A 24,904-nucleotide genomic window follows, 5' to 3' on the forward strand; every position below is an offset into this window, starting at 1 on the left:
GGGTGTGGGGGGAGATTTGAAAGGAATGGGTGATTGGGAAGATTTGGAGGGGAGGGGCAAGGGGGAAGATTTGAAAGAGATGGGTGATGGGGATGGTTTGGAGGGGATGGGCAAGGGGGTAGATTTAGAGGGGAAGGGTGATGGGAAATGGGATTTTGGGGTGATGGGATTTTGAAAAATGTACGATTAATGGGAAACGAACATTTATTGCAAAATGAGTTTCTTGAGACATTCGAGTCAAAAATACGTTTGAGGACGCTGGAGGGAGGATGGAGTGCTGGAGAGTTTACGGAATGAATGAAAGATGCACTATAAGAGATGGAATTTTTTTTTGGAATGAATGGATTTGGTGAGCAAGTCGAAAGCATCCTTTTATAGAAGAAGAAGAAAAAGGTGTTATAGAATATGACAGAATACAGGTCTTCAGGGTTCAGATGAGACATTTTTTAACAACGTGATCACAAACAGCGTGGTCGAAGAATGAACGAACGAACAACTAAGAACGAATAAACGAATAAAAACGGAAGGAAATGTTTTTGGGTTTTTTTTTTTTATTTGAGATTTTAAAACAAGAAGTATGGGATGAAAAGACCGTGAAAAACAGAGACCGGAAAAAAATTGCAGCGCGATCGGAGAACCGCTGAGACAAAAACAAAGCCTAAAGCCAAGGTTGGACACAGTAGCCTACACTTAGGCCTCAGAATACACGATGAGGTTAGTGGCATTGATTAAGTCTAATAGTTAGTGGCATTGATTTCTTAAAGGAGTTATTTAGAGCTATTTTAAAGTATCTATCACATTGTTCCACAGCCTCCTGAATAGATTTATGTTTGTTAACAAACTTTTTTAACTTCATAATTGGAGGGGTTTCTCCGTATTATAACAGTGCTCCATTTATAGGGTGATATTTATAGATGCTTCTTTATTCAACTAAAAGTTTATTGGTGATTTAGCCATTTCATCTCTGCTCAACAAAGATACTTGTACCAAGAACCAACATATTGTTTGTTAATATACTTGATGGTGATGAGTGTTATAAGAAAATTCAATTATTCCCTAAAATAAAACGTAAACAAATATTCATCGGTCCACTTAGTGAGTATAATCAAATGCAGTCCCCCTCCCCAATTCCCCCTACCCCCATTTCTCCCTTCTCCTTCCCCTCCCTAATTCACCTTCCCCCAATTTTCTCTTCCATCACAAGTAGTAAGAGAATGGGGTGTCTTGAATGCGCCGACTAACAGCGAATGAACGTAGCGAGTGAGAATGAGCGTCAGCGAATGTCTGTTGAACATCTTGAAATCTCGAGGATGGAAATGAATTGGAGGATAAAATGTAATTGAAAATCCAGTGAGTCAATAATTAACATTAATTTTCTCCATTGACTTCAATGTAAAATTTTAGTGTGCTTCAGAACTACCATTCTTCCACTACTGGTGTGACTTGAACCGGTACAAACCGGAGGGGTGTTTTTTAGGAGTTTTCCTTGCTGGATGGCCATCAGCTCCCCATGGAAGCTCATCCGCCCTTTGCCAGGTGTTGTTTTTGGTCCTGGCAGGGTGTCACAGTCACCCTCCCCACTAGCAAAGCCAATGAGGGGTGTCAGTTCAGTCGCTTGCCCGACCATGCGGCAGGTAACACTGGGTTACATGTTACCAGTGGCAGTCCCTAAAGACTCACCTGCCCTTAATTATCTGAATTATTTCGCTTTATCGCTTTGGAGTAGTTTGTGAACACTCTGTACGTTAAGTTTGATTTGAAAGCATCATGAAATAAGCTCAGATGGCATCAATATGTGAAAACTTTGGAGGGGGTTTAATACTTTTGCAGGCCACTGCATGTGCTCTACCAAGTGCCATTCTAGTTTCCCCAGGGATAAAGAAATTTGGATAAAACTTTTTCATTATCTTTTCAACCCACAGCCCCTCTGATGCTTCTCGTTGGTTATCTCCATTTGCAACAGAGCCCTCCGAGGACTCAAAGTATCCACCTTGGTGTGTGTGTGTGTGTGTGTGTGCGTGTGCGTGTGTGTGTGTGTGCGCGCGCGCGCACATAAAATATGTAAAATAAAAAAATACCAATCCCTCCCCTCTAAGGCTGATGTTATGGCCCTTTCTAAACTACTGCTTCCCCCGATGGCTAATCCCCCCTGCCCCACACTCCAGTGTATATCCCATTGTACTACTTGTAGATTGTTATTTGTGCTGTTATGTCAAAAATTAAATCACTGAGAAAAAGTTATGTTTGTCTTCTGCACAGGATTCTCTGAAAGAAGGTCTGTTGGCGAAGGACGACACCGAAGAGGATCAGACTTTGAGAGAAACGCCGAAAGAAACGAGGGATTCAAAAGAATCTGCAAAGGAGTTGTATCCACAAAAGGAAGTTGATAACAAAGAAGGTCTGCCATGCAAGGAAGCTGCAAAAGACGAGACAACCAAGGCCTCTACTAAAGAAATCGCCCAACCCTGCATTGCCATGGAGACAGAAATATGATTGCAGGCATTTAGGGTTTTGTGCTCCTTCTGCTTCCTTTATTTTATTTTTCCTTGTATAAAACCATGCTTCGGATTCTGCATGAGCATTGTACTCGTCCAAAAAATCTAACAAAATTGGCTTTGTGTTTCAGGGGAGAGTTGACCTTGCACCTGTGTAATTGTCAACTCTTTGCTCAAATGGTCCACGCCGACTAGATGCGTCATCCATTCGAGTTTGTTTGACTTTCGTATCACCTCAAAACTTCTCTTTCACAAGTTTCATTTGTTCAGTGAAGTTATTGCAAGTTATGCGTAAAGAATCCGTGCATTTGGCGTAGCAGAGTGTATTATTCTGGGAATATCTGTCTGCCTTGGGGTGTGTGCCTTGTTTTGTTTGTTTTTGGAAAATCCACGTCCATTTTACTCCAGGAGTAGAGTATCTCGCACTTGTATTATAACCTTAGGGACCCTTTGAAAACTGAGCTTAATGAACCACTTTTCCGTCTTTTTGTGGTTGTATATCTCAACCACTCGATTCTAGCTTGCCAATCTCATTACACCGCTATGAACAAATCATCAAAACATTTGAAGAACGTGCCAGCTGAGAATGCAACGTTCACACAACGGTTATCCATCCGACGTCACGATTCTCACTTTTCTTTTAATATAATATCCAGAATAGAACACTTCTTGTTTTTTTTTTTTCAGAAGATCACATCCAGCCCTTCATTTTCTTATTTTACCATTTCCAAAGCAAAGGCATGACCAATTCGATTATGGATTCTCGAGAATCTGGAATAGTCGCCACTTGAAAATCTTCGGAAGAATGTGAACTAATTTAGAACTTGAGGGGCGTAGCACTAGTTTTTGGTACTTTGTCGACCCGTTCTTAATACCTTATGTTGTACTCTATCGATAATTTCTGATTTGAGGCACACAGATATGCAATAAAATTTTACAGTTACCATGGTAACAATGTTTTCCATTCACATTAATGCATTCCTTTATAATTAGCAATTCCTCACTGATTTTTTTTTTCCCAAGGACGAACCTTTCCGGAGGGTGAAGTTTACCGCACATTTTTACCAAAATCTCTTGCGTATTTTGCACCCCAACATTTTCCATCCCCTACTTTGGAAAACCTGCAACACCAACAGACCGACATCTTTACAATCTTTTTAGAAAACAAATGAATAGTCCCAAGTGGGACAGCTGCTCATTTCCCAATGGAGGGCGGTCGTAGTTGGGGTGCATTAGGTGATAAAGTTGATTTTCAGTTTGATTTGATTGGAACATTATGGGCCCACGGAGTTGAAAGGCCTGATAACATGATTGTATTCATGCAGTGAAAACTAGGTAGGAAGAGTGGGTCCTGAATTAATTACAAACGTTTCATTACTTTTTGTCCCTCATGAAAGGACCATTTTAAATACTGTTTAGCGGTGTTTAAGGATCTAACTAAAGTGTGTAAGAGGTCTAAAGAATGCGAACCCTAATCAGGCAGAGTCTTTACTGTTTTCACCATATTTTCGCAGAATTGTTTTTCTTGTGCTGAGCTTTCAGCACTTTTTCTGTTCAACTCTTGTGCAAGTTTTGATACTAATGTAAAAATTGAATCTACGGTTGTCACAGAATCTGTCCCTCCTCCCCCCTTTAGGGTTAAAAGATTATCCCCTCTCTGTGCGTCACCCCAACTCTGTCCTTCCCTCCCCCTTTATTAGCCTCCTTAGATTATTAGACTTAGTCTGAAACAGGGGCTTATGGTTTGGGTCTCGTCTGTCCGTCCACAACCATATCTCGGATATGTACTGACCGATTTTGTTCATACTTGGCACCAAAATAATACATCACGGTTTACATATGTGCATCATTTTGTTTCGCGATGTGATCAAAGATGACTGACTGGCAGCCATTTTAGTTGTAAAAGACCCGATATTGTACACGTCCTCAACCATTTCTCGGACGTATATTTACCGATCTTGTTCAAACTTGGCACACAGAAAATTACATACGCAATTACATACACAGCTGGATTACATTCGCACGTCATTTTGTTTCGAGATCAGATCCAAGATGGCTGACTGGCGGCCATTTTGTGACTTAAACGTGTCCCCAACCATTTATTGGACATGCATGCACCGATTTTGGTCAAACTTGGCACAAAGACAATACATGAGTATACATAATGTACAGAAGATTTTGTTTTTTAATCTGACCAAAGATAGCCGACTGGCGCCCCTCAACCATACAGCAAAATGACTAAAACCACGGGGGCTATGACATTTTGTCTTTTTCTTCTTCTTTCCCGTTCTTCAAAGTAAGATGGCATTGACATTAAGAGGTTACAATTAAATTGGGAGATTTAATTACGATTGAGATAATAGTAAATTCAGAGGTTAAATCAAATAATGACGAAATATGGTTTTATTTATTTATTTAATTCACAATCTCGTGAGATGATGGAATCTCACGATGTGATGTGATGAACATACAAACAAACATGGATTACATTTTGAGTCAATTAGCTAATTGTCTCACCACCTGGATGAAAAACAAATAAGAGGGCTCCATTTACCTTTTGCACATCGACGTCACGAATCATCATGCCGAGTTTCAAAACGATCCGTTGAGCTGGAGGTGTCGGACGATCCGTTGAGCTGGAGGTGTCGGGAAAAAATGTTAATGGACCCCCTGACTGATTGGCGGAGGGACATCCTTCTGCCTTTACCTGCTCACCTTGACTCCGTCGTCGTAGACGAGCTCAACCTGAAGTATGGATCGCGTTCACATTGACCTCCCATCCCATCAACTTTCAAATCTAGAACTTCAGGGTTTTACAGAAAGATTGTGAAAGCATCTCGATTTTCTTACTACGCCTCTCATCGTTCAGGTAGGACTTTTTCTTCCCTTCCCTGGAGAAATGTGCAAGATTCCCTGGTTAAAGGACAATTGAAGTTTTCTTTAACCAGGAAAGTTATCAAATTGCTTCCGTGAACTCCAGCTCGGTGTAAACAACCGGCAGCACGGACCTCTCCATGTTGGTTGCCCCACAATTCGATCTTGCTGGACATTTGTTCACCCACATGACGATCTCTGGTATCTTTCTCCATCTTCTTTGGCATTTCCATCGAACAATCTCTGAAGAGTTATTAGACATTAGCAACAATAATAACATCATTTGTGCCGGAAGAAGCTTCGATTCCACAGAATATCATCGATGAAATCTCATGAGACTCCAACACTATCTTCGCTATCACCTGAACTGTCTGCAATGTCTTTAGGAGCCTTTATGAGCTTTAGCACCACCAGGTGACGGAGCCTGGAGCTATACCTGCATCACAGGATGTTATCAGACCCCCTTTAAAGATCAAGGTGCATTGTGGCACAGCATGTGTGGCTTGAACACCGAGCAGCAATAGGTAGTTCGGTGATTACTCCGCTCAGGTGGGCGAAACATCCTTGACTGGAAAATCACTGGTCCGGGATGTTTCTGGTATAAGTTCTGTAGGTGCAGGTGTGGATGTGATGGGTGACACAGGTGCTCTCTTGGATGGTTGAACAGGTAGTGGATCAAATGCAGGCGGTTCTGCTGGCTTAGTATTGCACAACTTGAGTTGATCAATGTATTTCCGCTGAAATCTACCATCAGACAGTTTGGCCAGAAACATCTGACAACCAATATTCTTAATAATCACCCATGGCCAACCACTTCTCACCTCTGCTGGCGTTGAGAATGAACACAGGATCATTTGCACTCGTTTCACGATTCACGGACGTACGGACCTGATAATGCTTCTGCTTACATTTGTTCGCTTTGATATCGACATCGCATCAGTATCCGGGTGTGCAAGGGACAACCCTGTCTTTAACTCACGGTCCGTCACCATTAGTCTGGGATCCAAGACCTCAAAATTTGATTTTGAAGTGACACCCCTGCTATAAAATGTTTGACCCCTAGATCATGTCTGTGGGGGTGTTAGCCACCAGAAAAGTGACTTTAGCAAGGTAGTTTTGATTGCGCGAATTCTGTAGGGACATTTTTTAACTTGGGGCGTCAACTGTAAAAAAGCAAGAAATTTAGGGGTAGGGGAAATTCAATTGACCATATATCCCATAATACAGGGGTGAGTGCAATAAATTACCACTAATTCTTTTTGTTATAAAGTTGGCTTTTATATGAAACATGATTCAACGTGATTGGACCATCTATGAGGTCAGCAGAGGTCAAAAGGTCACGGAAAGTGGGTTAAGCTAAAAGTTTAGCTCCTTTAGTAAATAAAATCACATTTTTCCTACTTCAAGCTCTATATAGCCAAACTTTTACACCCAAAATATGTTGTTTGTACCCCTCTGATGTTTTTGGGAAAGAAATGCCCCGACTGAACTTAACTTACTGGCATGTATGTCACTTTAGATTTGCATAACTTTAAAAAAATCACCAAAATCTGGCATTCACACTATCTATTTGCACGGTACTCTTCAACATGTTTTAAAACGACAAGTCATACCACATACTGTCTGGAAAAGTGTCATTACCTCTATTTACTCATCATCATCACCGTCATCAGTCAGAAGCCGTCCACATTTTTCTCTGTCGCCATTGCAGGCACATGCAATGATGCAAGGTACTCCAGCTTTCGCACAAGGGCATTTCCTCAGGCAGTTCGGTTTCTTCTTACATTTGCAGTACTTCAACTTCGCAGCAGAAGGCTTTGATGGCTTGCTCTTCATGACAGGAATTAACCTGTCACCATCCACACTCCTGCCATACTCTTCAGGTGGAAGAAGCACTGGATTGCTGAGTGAAGCTTGCTTGTATAAGCTGATCTAACAAAGGCTCCTGAGAACGTGGAAGTGAAAAGCATCTTCTGTTGGAGGAAGGGAGCGCAGATCTAGTTTGCTAGATGCAAACAAGTGGGCGCGGAGCTTATCCAGGGATGAATACCCTGGCTTGCCGTAGAGATCACAAAAGAAGCTTCGTGCTTCAGTTATCACCTGATCATGTGCAGAAGGTCCGGATTCATGTCGGATGAAATTGGACAACGCTGGCTGTTTGTCAACATGCTGGAGTGCGACTTTCACTGCTCTCTTCTTACCCCGTTTGAAAGGATAGCTCAACGAATCACAACCTGACAGAATGTAGGAGATGAGCAGTGTGTCTGTGAGTGCCAATACGTCCTTTCCAACTGCTTTGGCCAACTCATTCACCAAGTCATGGATGGGTAGGAGCATATCGTCCTTTTCCACCCATAACTCAACAACGTTTGTCAACCGAGGGAAATGATACATTGACAAGACGATGATATCTGTATCTGTAGCCTGAATGACAACTACGCTGTTGTCACAGCTAGAAATGTGAGCAAAGATTCTGGTGTCCGCCTCCTCGTGGTTAGGGCAGTACAGCTCATCAACATTGGTATGTTCCGTCTGCATCACACGAGTTGCCTGCGCGTTGACCCCAAGGACCAGGCAGAAGCCATCAGGCCAGGATGACTCCTGGGACCAACGTGAAGCAAGATACGACAGCAGATTGGTCTTGTTACAAGGGTTTGACAGGAATGTGTTCCAATCAGGGATTTTCATGATGTCCGCTGGAACAAACTCTGGCAAGTTGGTATTTGACTCCCGTCTCTGGCATTCATCCCCTTTTAGACTCTTTAACCCAAAATCATATTGATCGCCCACGAAATGCACTTCAGTGCAATGCCTGGGTTTCATGTTCAAGAGTTTGTTCCTGTACCTTTCCTGAAGTTGGTCAAATGTACTCGAATCAAGTGTGTTGAACCGCTGGATGAATGCCATTGCATCGACTACATAAACTGCATCAGATGCAGAAGGAGGCAACTCTTTTAACGGTTCCCATGACTCGGCAACCTCTGCCTGTAGAGTGGATAGATCGTTGGATTTGCAACCTTTGCGCATGGAAAATCCATTCTTCTCTGGCTCAAACAACGAGGGAGGGTACTCAAGCCATTCGTAACTAAATGCCTCAGTCCGTGCCTCATCACTCAGGTCCTGTGCGAAACAAAGTGCCCTTGTCACTGCACTCTCCTGTCTGATGACTTCTTTCACAGTGTCCATCTTTTTCTTCCTTTTCTTCAAATGCGTGGCGAATGTTTCTATCTTCGGTTGGACAATCTTGTCTGCATTCGCCCCCACTACCTCCCCACTTCCTTCTCCCTCAAATGTGTACTGATAAATTATATTTGTTGTAGCATCAAAACTACCACCATCTTGTGTCTCTGAATGGAAGTTTAAGTTATCCAATGCGTAGTGGGTAAAGTGTCCTGGTGTGATGTTTGTTGGAATGAACAACCATTCCCTTTCTTCTCGTTCAGAAACATCATTGGCGGCTGTTGTGATGTGTCGCTGAGCAGTGGGATAACTGATGCAGTGTCCAAATTTGTTAATCATTGTCACAAGGTTTTTACTACGTGTGTGCTTCAGAATATGTAGGGCAACACCGATGTGTTTGGGAAGTAGCTGCCTGCTAAGACATCCTACAATGTCCTGTGCCAAATTCAGTACCTTCTCTTCATCATCTTTGGTAAGCTCGACTTTGCCATCTTCACCGAGACACTCATCTCCCTCTGTTAGTAACCATGCCAAGTGATTGTACAAGTCGACCGGGACTTGACTAGAGGCACCTTCATATGATATTTCAATTTCATCACTGACTGGGATTGCACACCCTACCTTTCCGAATTTTTTCACTTCAGCCCTCAAGTGTTTTGCCACGTGGTATGAACTGTTTGACACGTTTGTGAGCAGTACCTCCTCTTCCTCGTCATCTGGAAGAAGCTCACACTCATCTAATTCAGTCTGCAGAGAGACTACTTCATCACAGAGCTCTTTGACGGTCAAAGAAGATGCACATATTAACGTATCTCTACCCTTCAATGTGATGACCTGAATGTCAGACTCAAAGTGCTTCAACAATCGCTTTTTCAACCTATCAGTTCTGTAGGGTTTCTTACTGACTACATCCTGTTGTGAGAGAAGTTCCGTAAATCTATTGGTCAGCTGGCCAAGGTGGTAGACATGCTTGTTAATAAGAAGTCCAGGTGAAATTTCTGAAACAAGCATTTGGAAGCCTTTGTCATATTCAGTGACACCTTTACTGTCACATGTCTGTTCCGAAGCTTTACATCGTCTGTTCATGAAATTGTTCATACACCTCAAGTGACAGCGGAAATCGTTAGCTATGAGGTCAAGACAATAATCACCATGGCCCTCAATTTTCAAAAGGACCGCCTCATCCCTCAACACCTTTGCCTTATCATGGATTGACTTCTGCCTGTCAACTGTGCTGACTAAAGTTAATGTCCTATCGCTTTTGGAATCGCGTTCCCTTTCACACAGGAAACACACTGCCTTAAAGTCCGTTAAACTCCTCCTGCCCTCCCGTTCACCTGATGTTTCTCCTTGCTCGGCTTTAAACCATTTGGCGGATACTAGATTGTCCAAAGTCCGTTTGAGGGTGTAACTACTGCGGCATTTTTTGTGACACATTGGTCCTTTTGAAAGAAATTGGTCCTGATTTTCTGCAGATCGTCCCACACTCTGCTGTAAACATCCTTCCTTATTTCCACCGCGTTCTTGAATGTTGTGAACCCTCTCTTCGTCAGGTTATACAGAGGTCCCTGATCATCTGTTGTACTTTGGCAGACGATCCATTTCGAATAGTCACTTACACTAGAAGAGAGTTTGCGTTTGTTTCCTTTACCCGCTATCACAGCCACAGGTTCCATCTTTATACGCCAGGGGTCAGCACCTGTAAGAAATAAAAAGACACTCTAAGACTTCATACAATCCACAAATGGAACAAAATTAATAATGTCGTATTCGCATAAGGCGAATCTTCGGGCGAACCTGGTGCCAGGCCAGAATGAAACATATTCCCCACGCCACACAAAACCAATCAACACCATCACGTGTAGTAAATCAGGGTCGACTGTGAAATATATTAGATTCGTAAATATCATGATTTCACAACGTTATAACATTTCAAGATTCAATGAGGAAACTAGTCAAATTTACCTATACTTTTCTCTCGAACGCTAGTAAACATATAATTGCTTGAATGACAGGAAAACATGTGGAAAATAATCAATGAGGAAACTAGTCAAATTTACTAAGACTTTTCTCTCGAACGCGAGTGAACCGATAATTGCTTGAATGACAGGAAAATATGTACAAAATATTCCTAACTATATAATGTTCTTATCTAACTATTCTAAGTTCATATTTCGCTCTTACTTTACGGTTTTTGGATGGGAATCAGCATTCCATTCAGCTCCTGACAGAAAAAGGAATATGGCTACCGGTTTCACTTTCGATATGTCATTCAGTGCTTCCACACGGGAATTTCGATATGTCGTTGGTTGAGTGGTAAATAATAATTGACAAGAAGGAAGCTTGCTCCAGCTAGGGAGGCTGAAGATCGATGGTAATCATAAAGATCAGCAAGAGTGAAGCAAGTTGCTGAAACAAATGTAGCATAATAATCACTAGCACCACACAAAAGATGAAAAGCATCAACCACCACAGTAAACCATCACTATTACGATCAATATAGGCCAGAAACAGTAGAGGGATGCAAAGAACATATTGTGACAGATACATATGTGAATTATTTGATAAAGGAGCTAAATTTTCAGCTTAACCCACTTTCCGTGACCTTTTGACCTCTGCTGACCTCATGGATGGTCCAATCACGTTGAATCATGTTTCATATAAAACCAACTTTATAACAAAAAGAATGAGTGGTAATTTGTTGCACTCACCCCTGTATTATGGGATATATGGTCAATTGAATTTCCCCTACCCCTAAATTTCTTGCTTTTTTACAGTTGACGCCCCAAGTTAAAAAAACGTCCCTACAGAATTCGCGCAATCCAAACTACCTTGCTAAAGTCACTGTTCTGGTGGCTAACACCCCCACAGACATGATCTAGGGGTCAAACATTTTATAGCAGGGGTGTCACTTCAAAATCACTTTTTTACACATTTCCAGGCCTCGGATCCCAGACTATGAGCCAGGCCTACCTCTTCACAAAGCTAGACTTGAGCCAGGCCTACCTCTTCACAAAGCCAGACTTGAGCCAGGCCTACCTCTTCACAAAGCTAGACTTGAGCCAGGCCTACCTCTTCACGAAGCTAGACGTGAGCCAGGCCGACCTCTTCACAAAGCTAGATTTGAGCCAGGCCTACCTCTTCACAAAGCTAGACTTGAGCCAGGCCTACCTCTTCACAAAGCTAGACTTGAGCCAGGCCTACCTATTCACGAAGCTAGACTTGAGCCAGGCCTACCTCTTCACGAAGCTAGACTTGAGCCAGGCCTACCTCTTCACAAAGCTAGACTTGAGCCAGGCCTACCTCTTCACGAAGCTAGACTTGAGCCAGGCCTACCTCTTCACAAAGCTAGATGTGAGCCAGGCCTACCTCTTCACAAAGCTAGACTTGAGCCAGATATACCTCTTCACAAAGCTAGACTTGAGCCAGGCCTACCTCTTCACGAAGCTAGACTTGAGCCAGGCCTACCTCTTCACGAAGCTAGACTTGAGCCAGGCCTACCTCTTCACAAAGCTAGACGAGCCTGGCCGACCTCTTCACAAAGCTAGACTTGAGCCAGGCCTACCTCTTCACAAAGGTAGACTTGAGCCAAGTCTACCTCTTCACAAAGCCAGACTTGAGCCAAGCCTACCTCTTCACAAAGCCAGACTTGAGCCAGGCCTACCTCTTCACAAAGCTAGACTTGAGCCAGGCCTACCTCTTCACAAAGCCAGACTTGAGCCAGGCCTACCTCTTCACAAAGCTAGACTTGAGCCAGGCCTACCTCTTCACAAAGCTAGACTTGAGCCAGGCCTACCTCTTCACAAAGCTAGACTTGAGCCAGGTATACCTCTTCACAAAGCTAGACTTGAGCCAGGCCTACCTCTTCACAAAGCTAGACTTGAGCCAGGCCTACCTCTTCACAAAGCTAGACTTGAGCCAGGCCTACCTCTTCACAAAGCTAGACTTGAGCCAGGCCTACCTTTTCACAAAGCTCGACTTGAGCCAGGCCTACCTCTTCACAAAGCTGGACTTGAGCCAGGCCTACCTCTTCACAAAGCTAGACTTGACCCAGGTATACCTCTTCACAAAGCTAGACTTGAGCCAGGCCTACCTTTTCACAAAGCTAGACTTGAGCCAAGCCTACCTCTTCACAAAGCCAGACTTGAGCCAGGCCTACCTCTTCACAAAGCTAGACTTGAGCCAGGCCTACCTCTTCACAAAGCTGGACTTCAGCCAGGCCTACCTCTTCACAAAGCTGGACTTGAGCCAGGCCTACCTCTTCACAAAGCTGGACTTGAGCCAGGCCTACCTCTTCACAAAGCTGGACTTCAGCCAGGCCTACCTCTTCACAAAGCTGGACTTGAGCCAGGCCTACCTCTTCACAAAGTTGGACTTGTTCCAGGCCTACATCTTCACAAAGCTGGACTTGAGCCAGGCCTACCTCTTCACAAAGCTGGACTTGAGCCAGGCCTACCTCTTCACAAAGCTGGACTTCTGCCAGGCCTACCTCTTCACAAAGCTGGACTTGAGCCAGGCCTACCTCTTCACTAAGCCGGACTTGAGCCAGGCCTACCTCTTCACAAAGTTGGACTTGTGCCAGGCCTTCATCTTCACAAAGCTGGACTTGAGCCAGGCCTACCTCTTCACAAAGCTGGACTTGAGCCAGGCCGACCTCTTCACAAAGCTGGACTTGAGCCAGGCCTACCAGCAGTTGGTTTTGTCGGAAACTTCACGTGAATTTGTCACAATAAACGGACATGAGAACTCACCGGGGACTGTTCAGGTACACACGCTTACCGTTTGGCGTATCAACCGCGCCATCTTTTTCCCAGCGCAAAATTGAAAATTTGCTTGTGGGGATTCCAGGACTTGTGGTCGACCTTGATGATTTTTTTTTGATTTTTTTTTTGAATACTGAATCGAGGCTCGTGAAAGAGCTAACATTTATTTCACAAACAAATCAACCAGACAAACAAAACATGCAAAAGGAGGGAGCGCAAGACAAGGTGGGGAGAGGAGGGGAAGCACACAAACACAACACCTGAGAGCAGGGAGAAGCGCGGGAGGGAGAGGGCCTGGGGGGAGGAGGCGTGGGAAGGGGGGGGGGGGGAGAGGTGTAAAACACAATACAAGGAGACCAAGGACTTCCAGGCCAGAAGTTGGTATTTCAAAAAAGTGTAGGAATTGGGGTGAAATTAGCGGGGATAGAAAAGATCAAGGTTTTGGATGGGGGAAGATAAGAGATGGTGGTGAACAGCTGTTTTAAAGACCTGGAGGGTGGAGTGGGATTGAAGAGAGTGAGGGACTTTGTTCCAGAGGCGGGAGAAAAGAGGAATGAAGGTGAGCAGAGAGTCTTGATTTTGGCAGTTTAACCATAAGAGGGTTGCAGGCAGATCTTGTGCGACCTGGAGGAATATTTGGGGGACGGAGCCCAGAGAGAGCTGGGGGGGCAAGGCCAGAGAGGAGTCGGTAGAAGACGGAAAGACCACCAACCTGCCTGCGGTGAGTGAGTGAAAGGCCCTCGGAGTTAGCTTCATCGCGGGAGATTCCAATGATTCTGAACGCTTTGGTTTCAACAGCGTGAAGACGAGCTAGGTGTGAGGCAGGAGCACCAGCCCAGGGGGGAGAGCAGTACTCCATTGAGCTGCGGGTGAAAGCCTTGTATGTGGTGAGGAGCTCAGGTGTGCCAAGGAAGGGCTTCGCACGACGGGGGATGCCCAGTCGGCGACTGGCTTTGGAGGCCAGCTTGGAAATGTGGTTTTCCCAGGAAAGATCATGGCAGATAGTGAGACCCAAAAGCTTGAGTGACAGAACTTCTTGGAGAGGATTATTCAGAAAGTGGATGGGAGGGTTGTCCAGTCGGTCTTTTTGGAGAGACATCGTAAGAGTGTGAGATTTGTCAGGATTGAAAGACATGTTCCACTTGTTTGCCCAGTCTGTGATTTTGACCAGGTCTGCAGAGAGTGAGGAGGCTGCAGACTGCCGATCTGAGGTATGAGGAATGGAGCGACAGAGAGTAGAGTCGTCAGCAAAGAGATAGAGAGGATTTTCAAGAGAGTCAGAGAGATCATTGATGAAGACCAGAAAAAGCACAGGGCCCAGGACACTGCCTTGGGAAACTCCAGCCTGAACAGGAAGAGGAGATGAGAGAAGCCTATTCAGGGCCACACGTTGACTATGACTAGAGAAGAAGTCCACCAGCCATGCGTGGAGATTTCCATGGATACCAAAGGAGGAGAGTTTGGTGAGCAGAGCGGGGTGCCAGACCGTATCGAAGGCACGTGATATGTCGAGGGTGACAGCTCTAATTTCCTGTTTGGCATTGAGGACCTCCATCCATCGTTGAGAAAGCAGAAGCAGCATGTCCAGAGTAGAGTGACCAGGTCTGAAACCAAATTGATGATCAGAGATCAAGCCATTAGAGAAGGGGAAAGATTTCATATCTGAAGCAATGATGGATTCCATGACTTTGCTGATAATTGGGAGAAGGCTGATTGGTCTGTAGTTGCTAGGATCTGTTTTTGCACCTTTTTTGTGCAAAGCGGTGATGTTGGCTGATTTCCAAGCAGATGGCAGATGACCTTGAGCAAAAGAGAGGGTGAAGAGAACAGAGAGAGGGAGTGAAAGAGCGGAACAACATGATTTTAGGACCCGTGGGCTGATGCCGTCAGGACCAGTTGCAGAATCAGAGTCGAGGGTTGACAGAAACTTTTCCACCTTGTCAGGAGGAAAGGACACAGAGTCCAGGAGCAGCTGGGTACGACTGGGTACGGTGGCTACAGAGAGGGATGGGTTTGGGACACAAGATTTAGAGGCAAACACAGAGTTGAGGCATTCAGCTTTTTCACGTGCGGAGTCAGCCGTGTAGCCATTTGAGGTGAGGGAGGGGATGGAGGGGGAACAAATACCAGAAACAGATTTGACCAGACGCCACCAGGATTTGGAAGAGGGAGATAGATAAGAGAGATCGGTCTTGAGAACGGAGAGATATAGTTTCCTGGCTCTCCTGAGGGTGGACACACACTTGTTTCGGGCTTTGTGAAAGGAAATGAGATTTCCTTCCGTTGGATTTGCTTTCCAGGAGACGAAAGCATGTTGTTTCTGGGCAACAGCCTCACCACAAGATTCCGTGTACCATGGATGGGAGGAAGGGTATGACAACTGAAGACGAGATGGGATAAATCTGTGCATGAGAGAGTAATTTACTTTGGAAGAATTCCCAGGATGAGTTGATGTCAGAGGCGGTAGAGATGGGAGACCAGTCCAGATGATTGATGGCTGCTTGAAGACCGTGCCAGTTGGCCTGAGTGAAATGCCAGACTCGTCTACGCTGAGGAGGCTCTCTGACAATGGTCAGAGAGATGTCCACTTTGACAAGCACATGATCAGATGAGCCGATTGGAGCAGAAGAAGAGCAGCAGATATTTTCAGGGAAGTTAGTCATAACCAAGTCCAGAAGAGCAGATGCTCCGTTGACTGAGATCCGGGTCGGGCAATTGACAGATTGTGTCAGTCCCAGTGAGTCGCAGAAGTCCTTTGCTGAAGAGCCATGGCTGGTGAGAGAGGTACCCACACCCAGCCAACTGGCATGGTGACAATTGAAATCACCACATATGAGGAAGATAGTTGGGTTGGGATGGGTAGAAAGAAGTTGGTAATGGGGGATTCCAGGAGTCGTGGTCTACTTTGATGATATCTTAGTAATGGGGGATTCCAGGAGTCGTGGTCTACCTTGATGATATCTTAGTAATGGGTGATTCCAGGAGTCATGGTCTACCTTGATGATATCTTTGGAATGGGGGATTCCAGGAGTTGTGGTCTACCTTGATGATATCTTAGTAATAGGGGATTCCAGGAGTTGTGGTTTACCTTGATGTTATCTTGGTAATGGGGGATTCCAGGTGTCGTGGTCTACCTTGATGATATTGCTGCGGTTTTGCAAAGCCCATTCCCTTACAAAGGGGAGATTAAGCCCCTTGTTCTCCTTGGGTCTTCGAACCGCGAGACTGATTCGCCACTTCCGGGCAGACGTGGAAAAGGGTCTCGGGACAATTTCGCACATACCTAAGTACCCACGCCGCAGCGAAAGCGGGGATCGAGTCTCGCACGAGCCACACGTAATTGAGTACACCTTGCAATTGAACTCGATCAGAGCGATCTAATTCGTACCATGCTAAGCCAATGATGGAAGGGACGAAAAGGTTGAATCAAAGGAATAACACAATTTAATTATTATTTACACAATGTACAATGATTCGGTAGAAGAAGAGACACAGGGCAGTCTTAAGCAGTCTTCACTTCCCCAGACAATGGGCCCACTTACACACACAGGGAGCTGAAGGAAGAATGTTCACGTGCTGATCGCGCCTGCTTTGATCACTCCAGAACAGCTCACCCGGTGTGGCCCTCTGGCAGTCACAGCACGTATCCCGGCAAAGGCAGGCAGAAGGTAATATGCGTGTCTGTGGCCCGGCGCGGGTCTCTCTTTACAGCCGCGATTAATACTGCGCAGAGCGCGGGAGTAGGGCAAAGATCGTATTCGTTGAGTTATTCAGATCCTCCGATCTGACCCGACACAACGCAATCTCAAGCGCGTCTTCTCACAACTCCGATTCGTAATGGTTTCCTGCACAAGTGCAAAACCACTTTTCGCACTTGTGTTAGTGTTGAAAAACCACTTTTCGCGCTTGTGTTGGTGCAGGAAACCACTTTTGCACTTGTATTAGTGTGGAAAAACCACTTTTTGCACTTGTGATAGTGTTGAAAACCCACTTTTCGCACATGTGTTAGTGAAGGAAACCACTTTTTGCACTTGTGTTGGTGCAGGAAACCACTTTTGCACTTGTATTAATGTGGATAAAACACTTTTGCACTTGTGATAGTTTTGAAAAACCACTTGTCGCACTTGTGTTAGTGTTGAAAAACCACTGTTCGCACTTGTGTTGGTGCAGGAAACCACTTTTGCACTTGTATTAGTGTGGAAAAACCACTTTTCGCACTTGTGTTAGTGTTGAAAAACCACTTTTCACACTTGTGTTAGTGTTGAAAAACCACTTTTTGCACTTGTGTTGGTGCAGGAAACCACTTTTGCACTTGTATTAGTGTGGAAAAAACACTTTTCGCACTTGTGTTAGTGTTGAAAAACCACTTTTCGCACTTGTGTTTGTGTTGAAAAACCACTTTTCGCACTTATGTTGGTGCAGGAAACCACTTTTGCACTTGTATTAGTGTGGAAAAACCACTTTTCACACTTGTGTTAGTGTTGAAAAACCATTTTTCGCACTTGTGTTAGTGTTGAAAAACCACTTTTCGCACTTGTGTTAGTGTTGAAAAACCACTTTTCGCACTTGTGTTGGTGCAGGAAACCAATTTTGCACTTGTATTAGTGTGGAAAAAACACTTTTTGCACTTGTGATAGTGTTGAAAAACCACTTTTAGCAATTGTGTTAGTGTTGAAAAACCACTTTCCGCACTTGTGTTGGTGCAGGAAACCACTCTTGCACTTGTATCAGTGTGGAAAAACCACTTTTGGAAATTGTGTTAGTGTTGAAAAAACTTTTCGCACTTGTGTTAGTGTTGAAAAACCAATTTTCGCACTTGTGTTAGTGTTGAAAAACCACTTTTCGCACTTGTGTTAGTGTTGAAAAACCACTTTTCGCTCTTGTGTTGGTGCAGGAAACCACTTTTGCACTTGTATTAGTGTGGAAAAAACACTTTTCGCACTTGTGTTAGTGTTGAAAAACCACTTTTCGTACTTGTGTTAGTGTTGAAAAACCACTTTTCGCACTTGTGTTGGTGCAGGAAACCACTTTTGCACTTGTATTCGTGTGGAAAAAACACTTTTCGCACTTGTGTTAGTGTTGAAAAACCACTTTTCGCACTTGTGTTAGTGTTGAAAAACCACTTTTCGCACTTGTGTTGGTGCAGGAAACCACTTTTGCACTTGTATTAGTGTGGAAAAAACACTTTTCGCACTTGTGTTAGTGTTGAAAAACCACTTTTCGCACTTGTGTTAGTGTTGAAAAACCACTTTTCGCACTTGTGTTGGTGCAGGAAACCACTTTTGCACTTGTATTAGTGTGGAAAAACCACTTTTCGCACTTGTGTTAGTGTTGAAAAACCACTTTTCGCACTTGTGTTAGTGTTGAAAAACCACTTTTCGCACTTGTGTTGGTGCAGGAAACCACTTTTGCACTTGTATTAGTGTGGAAAAACCACTTTTCGCACTTGTGTTAGTGTTGAAAAACCACTTTTCGCACTTGTGTTAGTGTTGAAAAACCACTTTTCGCACTTGTGTTAGTGTTGAAAAACCACTTTTCGCACTTGTGTTGGTGCAGGAAACCACTTTTCGCACTTGTATTAGTGTGGAAAAAACACTTTTTGCACTTGTGATAGTGTTGAAAAACCACTTTTCGCACTTGTGTTAGTGTTGAAAAACCACTTTTCGCACTCGTGTTGGTGCAGGAAACCACTTTTGCACTTGTATTAGTGTGGAAAAACCACTTTTCGCACTTGTGTTAGTGTTGAAAAACCACTTTTCGCACTTGTGTTAGTGTTGAAAAACCACTTTTTGCACTTGTATTAGTGTGGAAAAAACACTTTTCGCACTTGTGTTAGTGTTGAAAAACCACTTTTCGCACTTGTGTTGGTGCAGGAAACCACTTTTGCACTTGTATTAGTGTGGAAAAAACACTTTTTGCACTTATGATAGTGTTGAAAAACTACTTTTCGCACTTGTGTTGGTGTTGAAAAAACACGTTTCGCACTTGTGTTGGTGCAGGAAACCACTTTTGCACTTGTATTAGTGTGGAAAAAACACTTTTTGCACTTGTGATAGTGTTGAAAAACCACTTTTCGCACTTGTTTTAGTGTTGATAAACCACTTTTCGCACTTGTGTTGGTGCAGGAAACCACTTTTGCACTTGTATTAGTGTGCAAAAACCACTTTTCGCACTTGTGTTAGTGTTGAAAAACCACTTTTCGCACTTGTGTTAGTGTTGAAAAACCACTTTTCGCACTTGTGTTAGTGTTGAAAAACCACTTTTCGCACTTGTGTTAGTGTTGAAAAACCACTTTTCGCACTTGTGTTGGTGCAGGAAACCACTTTTGCACTTGTATTAGTGTGGAAAAAACACTTTTTGCACTTGTGATAGTGTTGAAAAACCACTTTTAGCAATTGTGTTAGTGTTGAAAAACCACTTTCCGCACTTGTGTTGGTGCAGGAAACCACTCTTGCACTTGTATTAGTGTGGAAAAACCACTTTTGGAAATTGTGTTAGTGTTGAAAAACCACTTTTCGCACTTGTGTTAGTGTTGAAAAACCACTTTTCGCACTTGTGTTAGTGTTGAAAAACCACTTTTGCACTTGTATTAGTGTGGAAAAAACACTCTTTGCACTTGTGATAGTGTTGAAAAACCACTTTTAGCAATTGTGTTAGTGTTGAAAAACCACTTTCCGCACTTGTGTTGGTGCATGAAACCACTCTTGCACTTGTATTAGTGTGGAAAAACCACTTTTGGAAATTGTGTTAGTGTTGAAAAACCACTTTTCGCACTTGTGTTAGTGTTGAAAAACCACTTTTCGCACTTGTGTTAGTGTTGAAAAACCACTTTTCGCACTTGTGTTGGTGCAGGAAACCACTTTTGCACTTGTATTAGTGTGGAAAAACCACTTTTCGCACTTGTGTTAGTGTTGAAAAACCACTTTTGCAATTGTGTTAGTGTTGAAAAACCACTTTTCGCACTTGTGTTGGTGCAGGAAACCACTTTTGCACTTGTATTAGTGTGGAAAAAACACTTTTTGCACATGTGATAGTGTTGAAAAACCACTTTTCGCACTTGTGTTAGTGTTGAAAAACCACTTTTCGCACTTGTGTTGGTGCAGGAAACCACTTTTGCACTTGTATTAGTGTGGAAAAAACACTTTTCGCACTTGTGTTAGTGTTGAAAAACCACTTTTCGCACTTGTGTTAGTGTTGAAAAACCACTTTTCGCACTTGTGTTGGTGCAGGAAACCACTTTTCGCACTTGTATTAGTGTGGAAAAACCACTTTTTGCACTTGTGTTAGTGTTGAAAACCACTTTTTGCACTTGTGTTAGTGTTGAAAAACCACTTTTCGCACTTGTGTTAGTGTTGAAAAACCACTTTTCGCACTTGTGTTGGTGCAGGAAACCACTTTTCGCACTTGTATTAGTGTGGAAAAAACACTTTTTGCACTTGTGATAGTGTTGAAAAACCACTTTTCGCACTTGTGTTAGTGTTGAAAAACCACTTTTCGCACTTGTGTTGGTGCAGGAAACCACTTTTGCACTTGTATTAGTGTGGAAAAACCACTTTTCACACTTGTATTAGTGTTGAAAAACCACTTTTCGCACTTGTGTTAGTGTTGAAAAACCACTTTTCGCACTTGTGTTAGTGTTGAAAAACCACTTTTCGCACTTGTGTTGGTGCAGGAAACTACTTTTGCACTTGTATTAGTGTGGAAAAAACACTTTTCGCACTTGTGATAGTGTTGAAAAACCACTTTTCGCACTTGTGTTAGTGTTGAAAAACCACTTTTCGTGCTTGTGTTGGTGCAGGAAACCACTTTTGCACTTGAATTAGTGTGGAAAAAACACTTTTTGCACTTGTGATAGTGTTGAAAAACCACTTTTCGCACTTGTGTTAGTGGTGAAAAACCACTTTTCGCACTTGTGTTGGTACAGGAAACCACTTTTGCACTTGTATTAGTGTGGAAAAACCACTTTTCGCACTTGTGTTAGTGTTGAAAAACCACTTTTCGCACTTGTGTTAGTGTTGAAAAACCACTTTTCGCACTTGTGTTGGTGCAGGAACCACTTTTGCACTTGTATTAGTGTGGAAAAAACACTTTTTGCACTTGTGATAGTGTTGAAAAACCACTTTTCGCACTTGGGTTAGTGTTGAAAATCCACTTTTTGCACTTGTGATAGTGTTGAAAAACCACTTTTCGCACTTGGGTTAGTGTTGAAAATCCACTTTTCGCACTTGTGTTAGTGCAGGAAACCACTTTTGCACTTGTATTAGTGTGGAAAAAACACTTTTTGCACTTGTGATAGTGTTGAAAAACCACTTTTCGCACTTGTGTTAGTGTTGAAAAACCACTTTTCGCACTTGTGTTGGTGCAGGATACCACTTTTGCACTTAGTGTGGAAAAACCACTTTTCGCACTTGTATTAGTGTGGAAAAACCACTGCTCGCACTTGTATTAGTGTTGAAAAACCACTTTTCGCACTTGTGTTAGTGTTGAAAAACCACTTTTCGCACTTGTGTTAGTGTTGAAAAACCACTTTTCGCACTTGTGTTGGTGCAGGAAACCACTTTTGCACTTGTATTAGTGTGGAAAAAACACTTTTCGCACTTGTGATAGTGTTGAAAAACCACTTTTCGCACTTGTGTTAGTGTTGAAAAACCACTTTTCGTACTTGTGTTGGTGCAGGAAACCACTTTTGCACTTGTATTAGTGTGGAAAAAACACTTTTCGCACTTGTGTTAGTGTTGAAAAACCACTTTTCGCACTTGTGTTAGTATTGAAAAACCACTTTTCGCACTTGTGTTAGTGTTGAAAAACCACTTTTCGCACTTGTGTTGGTGCAGGAAACCACTTTTGCACTTGTATTAGTGTGGAAAAAACACTTTTTGCACTTGTGATAGTGTTGAAAAACCACTTTTAGCAATTGTGTTAGTGTTGAAAAACCACTTTTCGCACTTGTGTTGGTGCAGGAAACCACTTTTGCACTTGTATTAGTGTGGAAAAACCACTTTTCGCACTTGTGTTAGTGTTGAAAATCCACTTTTCGCACTTGTGTTAGTGTTGAAAAACCACTTTTCGCACTTGTGTTAGTGTTGAAAAACCACTTTTCGCACTTGTGTTAGTGTTGAAAAACCACTTTTCGCACTTGTGTTGGTGCAGGAAACCACTTTTGCACTTGTATTAGTGTGGAAAAAACACTTTTCGCACTTGTGTTAGTGTTGAAAAACCACTTTTCGCACTTGTGTTGGTGCAGGAAACCACTTTTGCACTTGTATTAGTGTGGAAAAAACACTTTTGCACTTGTGATAGTTTTGAAAAACCACTTGTCGCACTTGTGTTAGTGTTGAAAAACCACTGTTCGCACTTGTGTTGGTGCAGGAAACCACTTTTGCACTTGTATTAGTGTGGAAAAACCACTTTTCGCACTTGTGTTAGTGTTGAAAAACCACTTTTCACACTTGTGTTAGTGTTGAAAAAACACTTTTCCCACTTGTGTTGGTGCAGGAAACCACTTTTGCACTTGTATTAGTGTGGAAAAAACACTTTTTGCACTTGTGATAGTGTTGAAAAACCACTTTTCGCACTTGTGTTAGTGTTGAAAAACCACTTTTTGCACTTGTGTTGGTGCAGGAAACCACTTTTGCACTTGTATTAGTGTGGAAAAAACACTTTTCGCACTTGTGTTAATGTTGAAAAACCACTTTTCGCACTTGTGTTTGTGTTGAAAAACCACTTTTCGCACTTATGTTGGTGCAGGAAACCACTTTTGCACTTGTATTAGTGTGGAAAAACCACTTTTCGCACTTGTGTTAGTGTTGAAAAACCATTTTTCGCACTTGTGTTAGTGTTGAAAAACCACTTTTCGCACTTGTGTTAGTGTTGAAAAACCACTTTTCGCACTTGTGTTGGTGCAGGAAACAGTTTTTGCACTTGTATTAGTGTGGAAAAAACACTTTTTGCACTTGTGATAGTGTTGAAAAACCACTTTTAGCAATTGTGTTAGTGTTGAAAAACCACTTTCCGCACTTGTGTTGGTGCAGGAAACCACTCTTGCACTTGTATTAGTGTGGAAAAACCACTTTTGGAAATTGTGTTAGTGTTGAAAAAGAACTTTTCGCACTTGTGTTTGTGTTGAAAAACCAATTTTCGCACTTGTGTTAGTGTTGAAAAACCACTTTTCGCACTTGTGTTAGTGTTGAAAAACCACTTTTCGCACTTGTGTTGGTGCAGGAAACCACTTTTGCACTTGTATTCGTGTGGAAAAACCACTTTTCGCACTTGTGTTAGTGTTGAAAAACCACTTTTCGCACTTGTGTTAGTGTTGAAAAACCACTTTTCGCACTTGTGTTGGTGCAGGAAACCACTTTTGCACTTGTATTAGTGTGGAAAAAGCACTTTTTGCACTTGTGATAGTGTTGAAAAACCACTTTTCGCACTTGTGTTAGTGTTGAAAAACCACTTTTCGCACTTGTGTTGGTGCAGGAAACCACTTTTGCACTTGTATTAGTGTGGAAAAAACACTTTTCGCACTTGTGTTAGTGTTGAAAAACCACTTTTCGCACTTGTGTTGGTGCAGGAAACCACTTTTGCACTTGTATTAGTGTGGAAAAACCACTTTTCGCACTTGTGTTAGTGTTGAAAAACCACTTTTCGCACTTGTGTTAGTGTTGAAAAACCACTTTTCGCACTTGTGTTGGTGCAGGAAACCACTTTTGCACTTGTATTAGTGTGGAAAAACCACTTTTCGCACTTGTGTTAGTGTTGAAAAACCACTTTTCGCACTTGTGTTAGTGTTGAAAAACCACTTTTCGCACTTGTGTTCGTGTTGAAAAACCACTTTTCGCACTTGTGTTAGTGTTGAAAAACCACTTTTCGCACTTATGTTGGTGCAGGAAACCACTTTTGCACTTGTATTAGTGTGGAAAAACCACTTTTCGCACTTGTGTTAGTGTTGAAAAACCATTTTTCGCACTTATGTTGGTGCAGGAAACCACTTTTGCACTTGTATTAGTGTGGAAAAACCACTTTTCGCACTTGTGTTAGTGTTGAAAAACCACTTTTCGCACTTATGTTGGTGCAGGAAACCACTTTTGCACTTGTATTAGTGTGGAAAAACCACTTTTCGCACTTGTGTTTGTGTTGAAAAACCACTTTTCGCACTTATGTTGGTGCAGGAAACCACTTTTGCACTTGTATTAGTGTGGAAAAACCACTTTTCGCACTTGTGTTAGTGTTGAAAAACCATTTTTCGCACTTGTGTTAGTGTTGAAAAACCACTTTTCGCACTTGTGTTAGTGTTGAAAAACCACTTTTCGCACTTGTGTTGGTGCAGGAAACCAATTTTGCACTTGTATTAGTGTGGAAAAAACACTTTTTGCACTTGTGATAGTGTTGAAAAACCACTTTTAGCAATTGTGTTAGTGTTGAAAAACCACTTTCCGCACTTGTGTTGGTGCAGGAAACCACTCTTGCACTTGTATTAGTGTGGAAAAACCACTTTTGGAAATTGTGTTAGTGTTGAAAAAGAACTTTTCGCACTTGTGTTAGTGTTGAAAAACCAATTTTCGCACTTGTGTTAGTGTTGAAAAACCACTTTTCGCA

The 24,904-nt window shown here is 42.8% G+C and overlaps 1 protein-coding gene across 1 annotated transcript in view; it reads left to right on the forward strand.

Annotated features, from left to right (window-relative positions):
- The window catches only part of RALBP1 (ralA binding protein 1), a 137,607-nt gene extending 133,263 nt beyond the window's left edge, over positions 1 to 4,344 (forward strand). The window contains exon 12 of the mRNA XM_068105826.2: positions 2,260 to 4,344. Coding sequence (XP_067961927.2) covers positions 2,260 to 2,493 — 234 coding nt within the window. The 3' untranslated portion in view covers positions 2,494 to 4,344. The remainder of the gene's footprint in view (positions 1 to 2,259) is intronic.
- The last annotated feature ends 20,560 nt before the right edge of the window (positions 4,345 to 24,904 follow it).

Source organism: Myxine glutinosa, chromosome 2, assembly GCF_964187855.1.
Source record: "Myxine glutinosa chromosome 2, kmMyxGlut1.1, whole genome shotgun sequence".
Classification (NCBI taxonomy): domain Eukaryota; kingdom Metazoa; phylum Chordata; class Myxini; order Myxiniformes; family Myxinidae; genus Myxine; species Myxine glutinosa.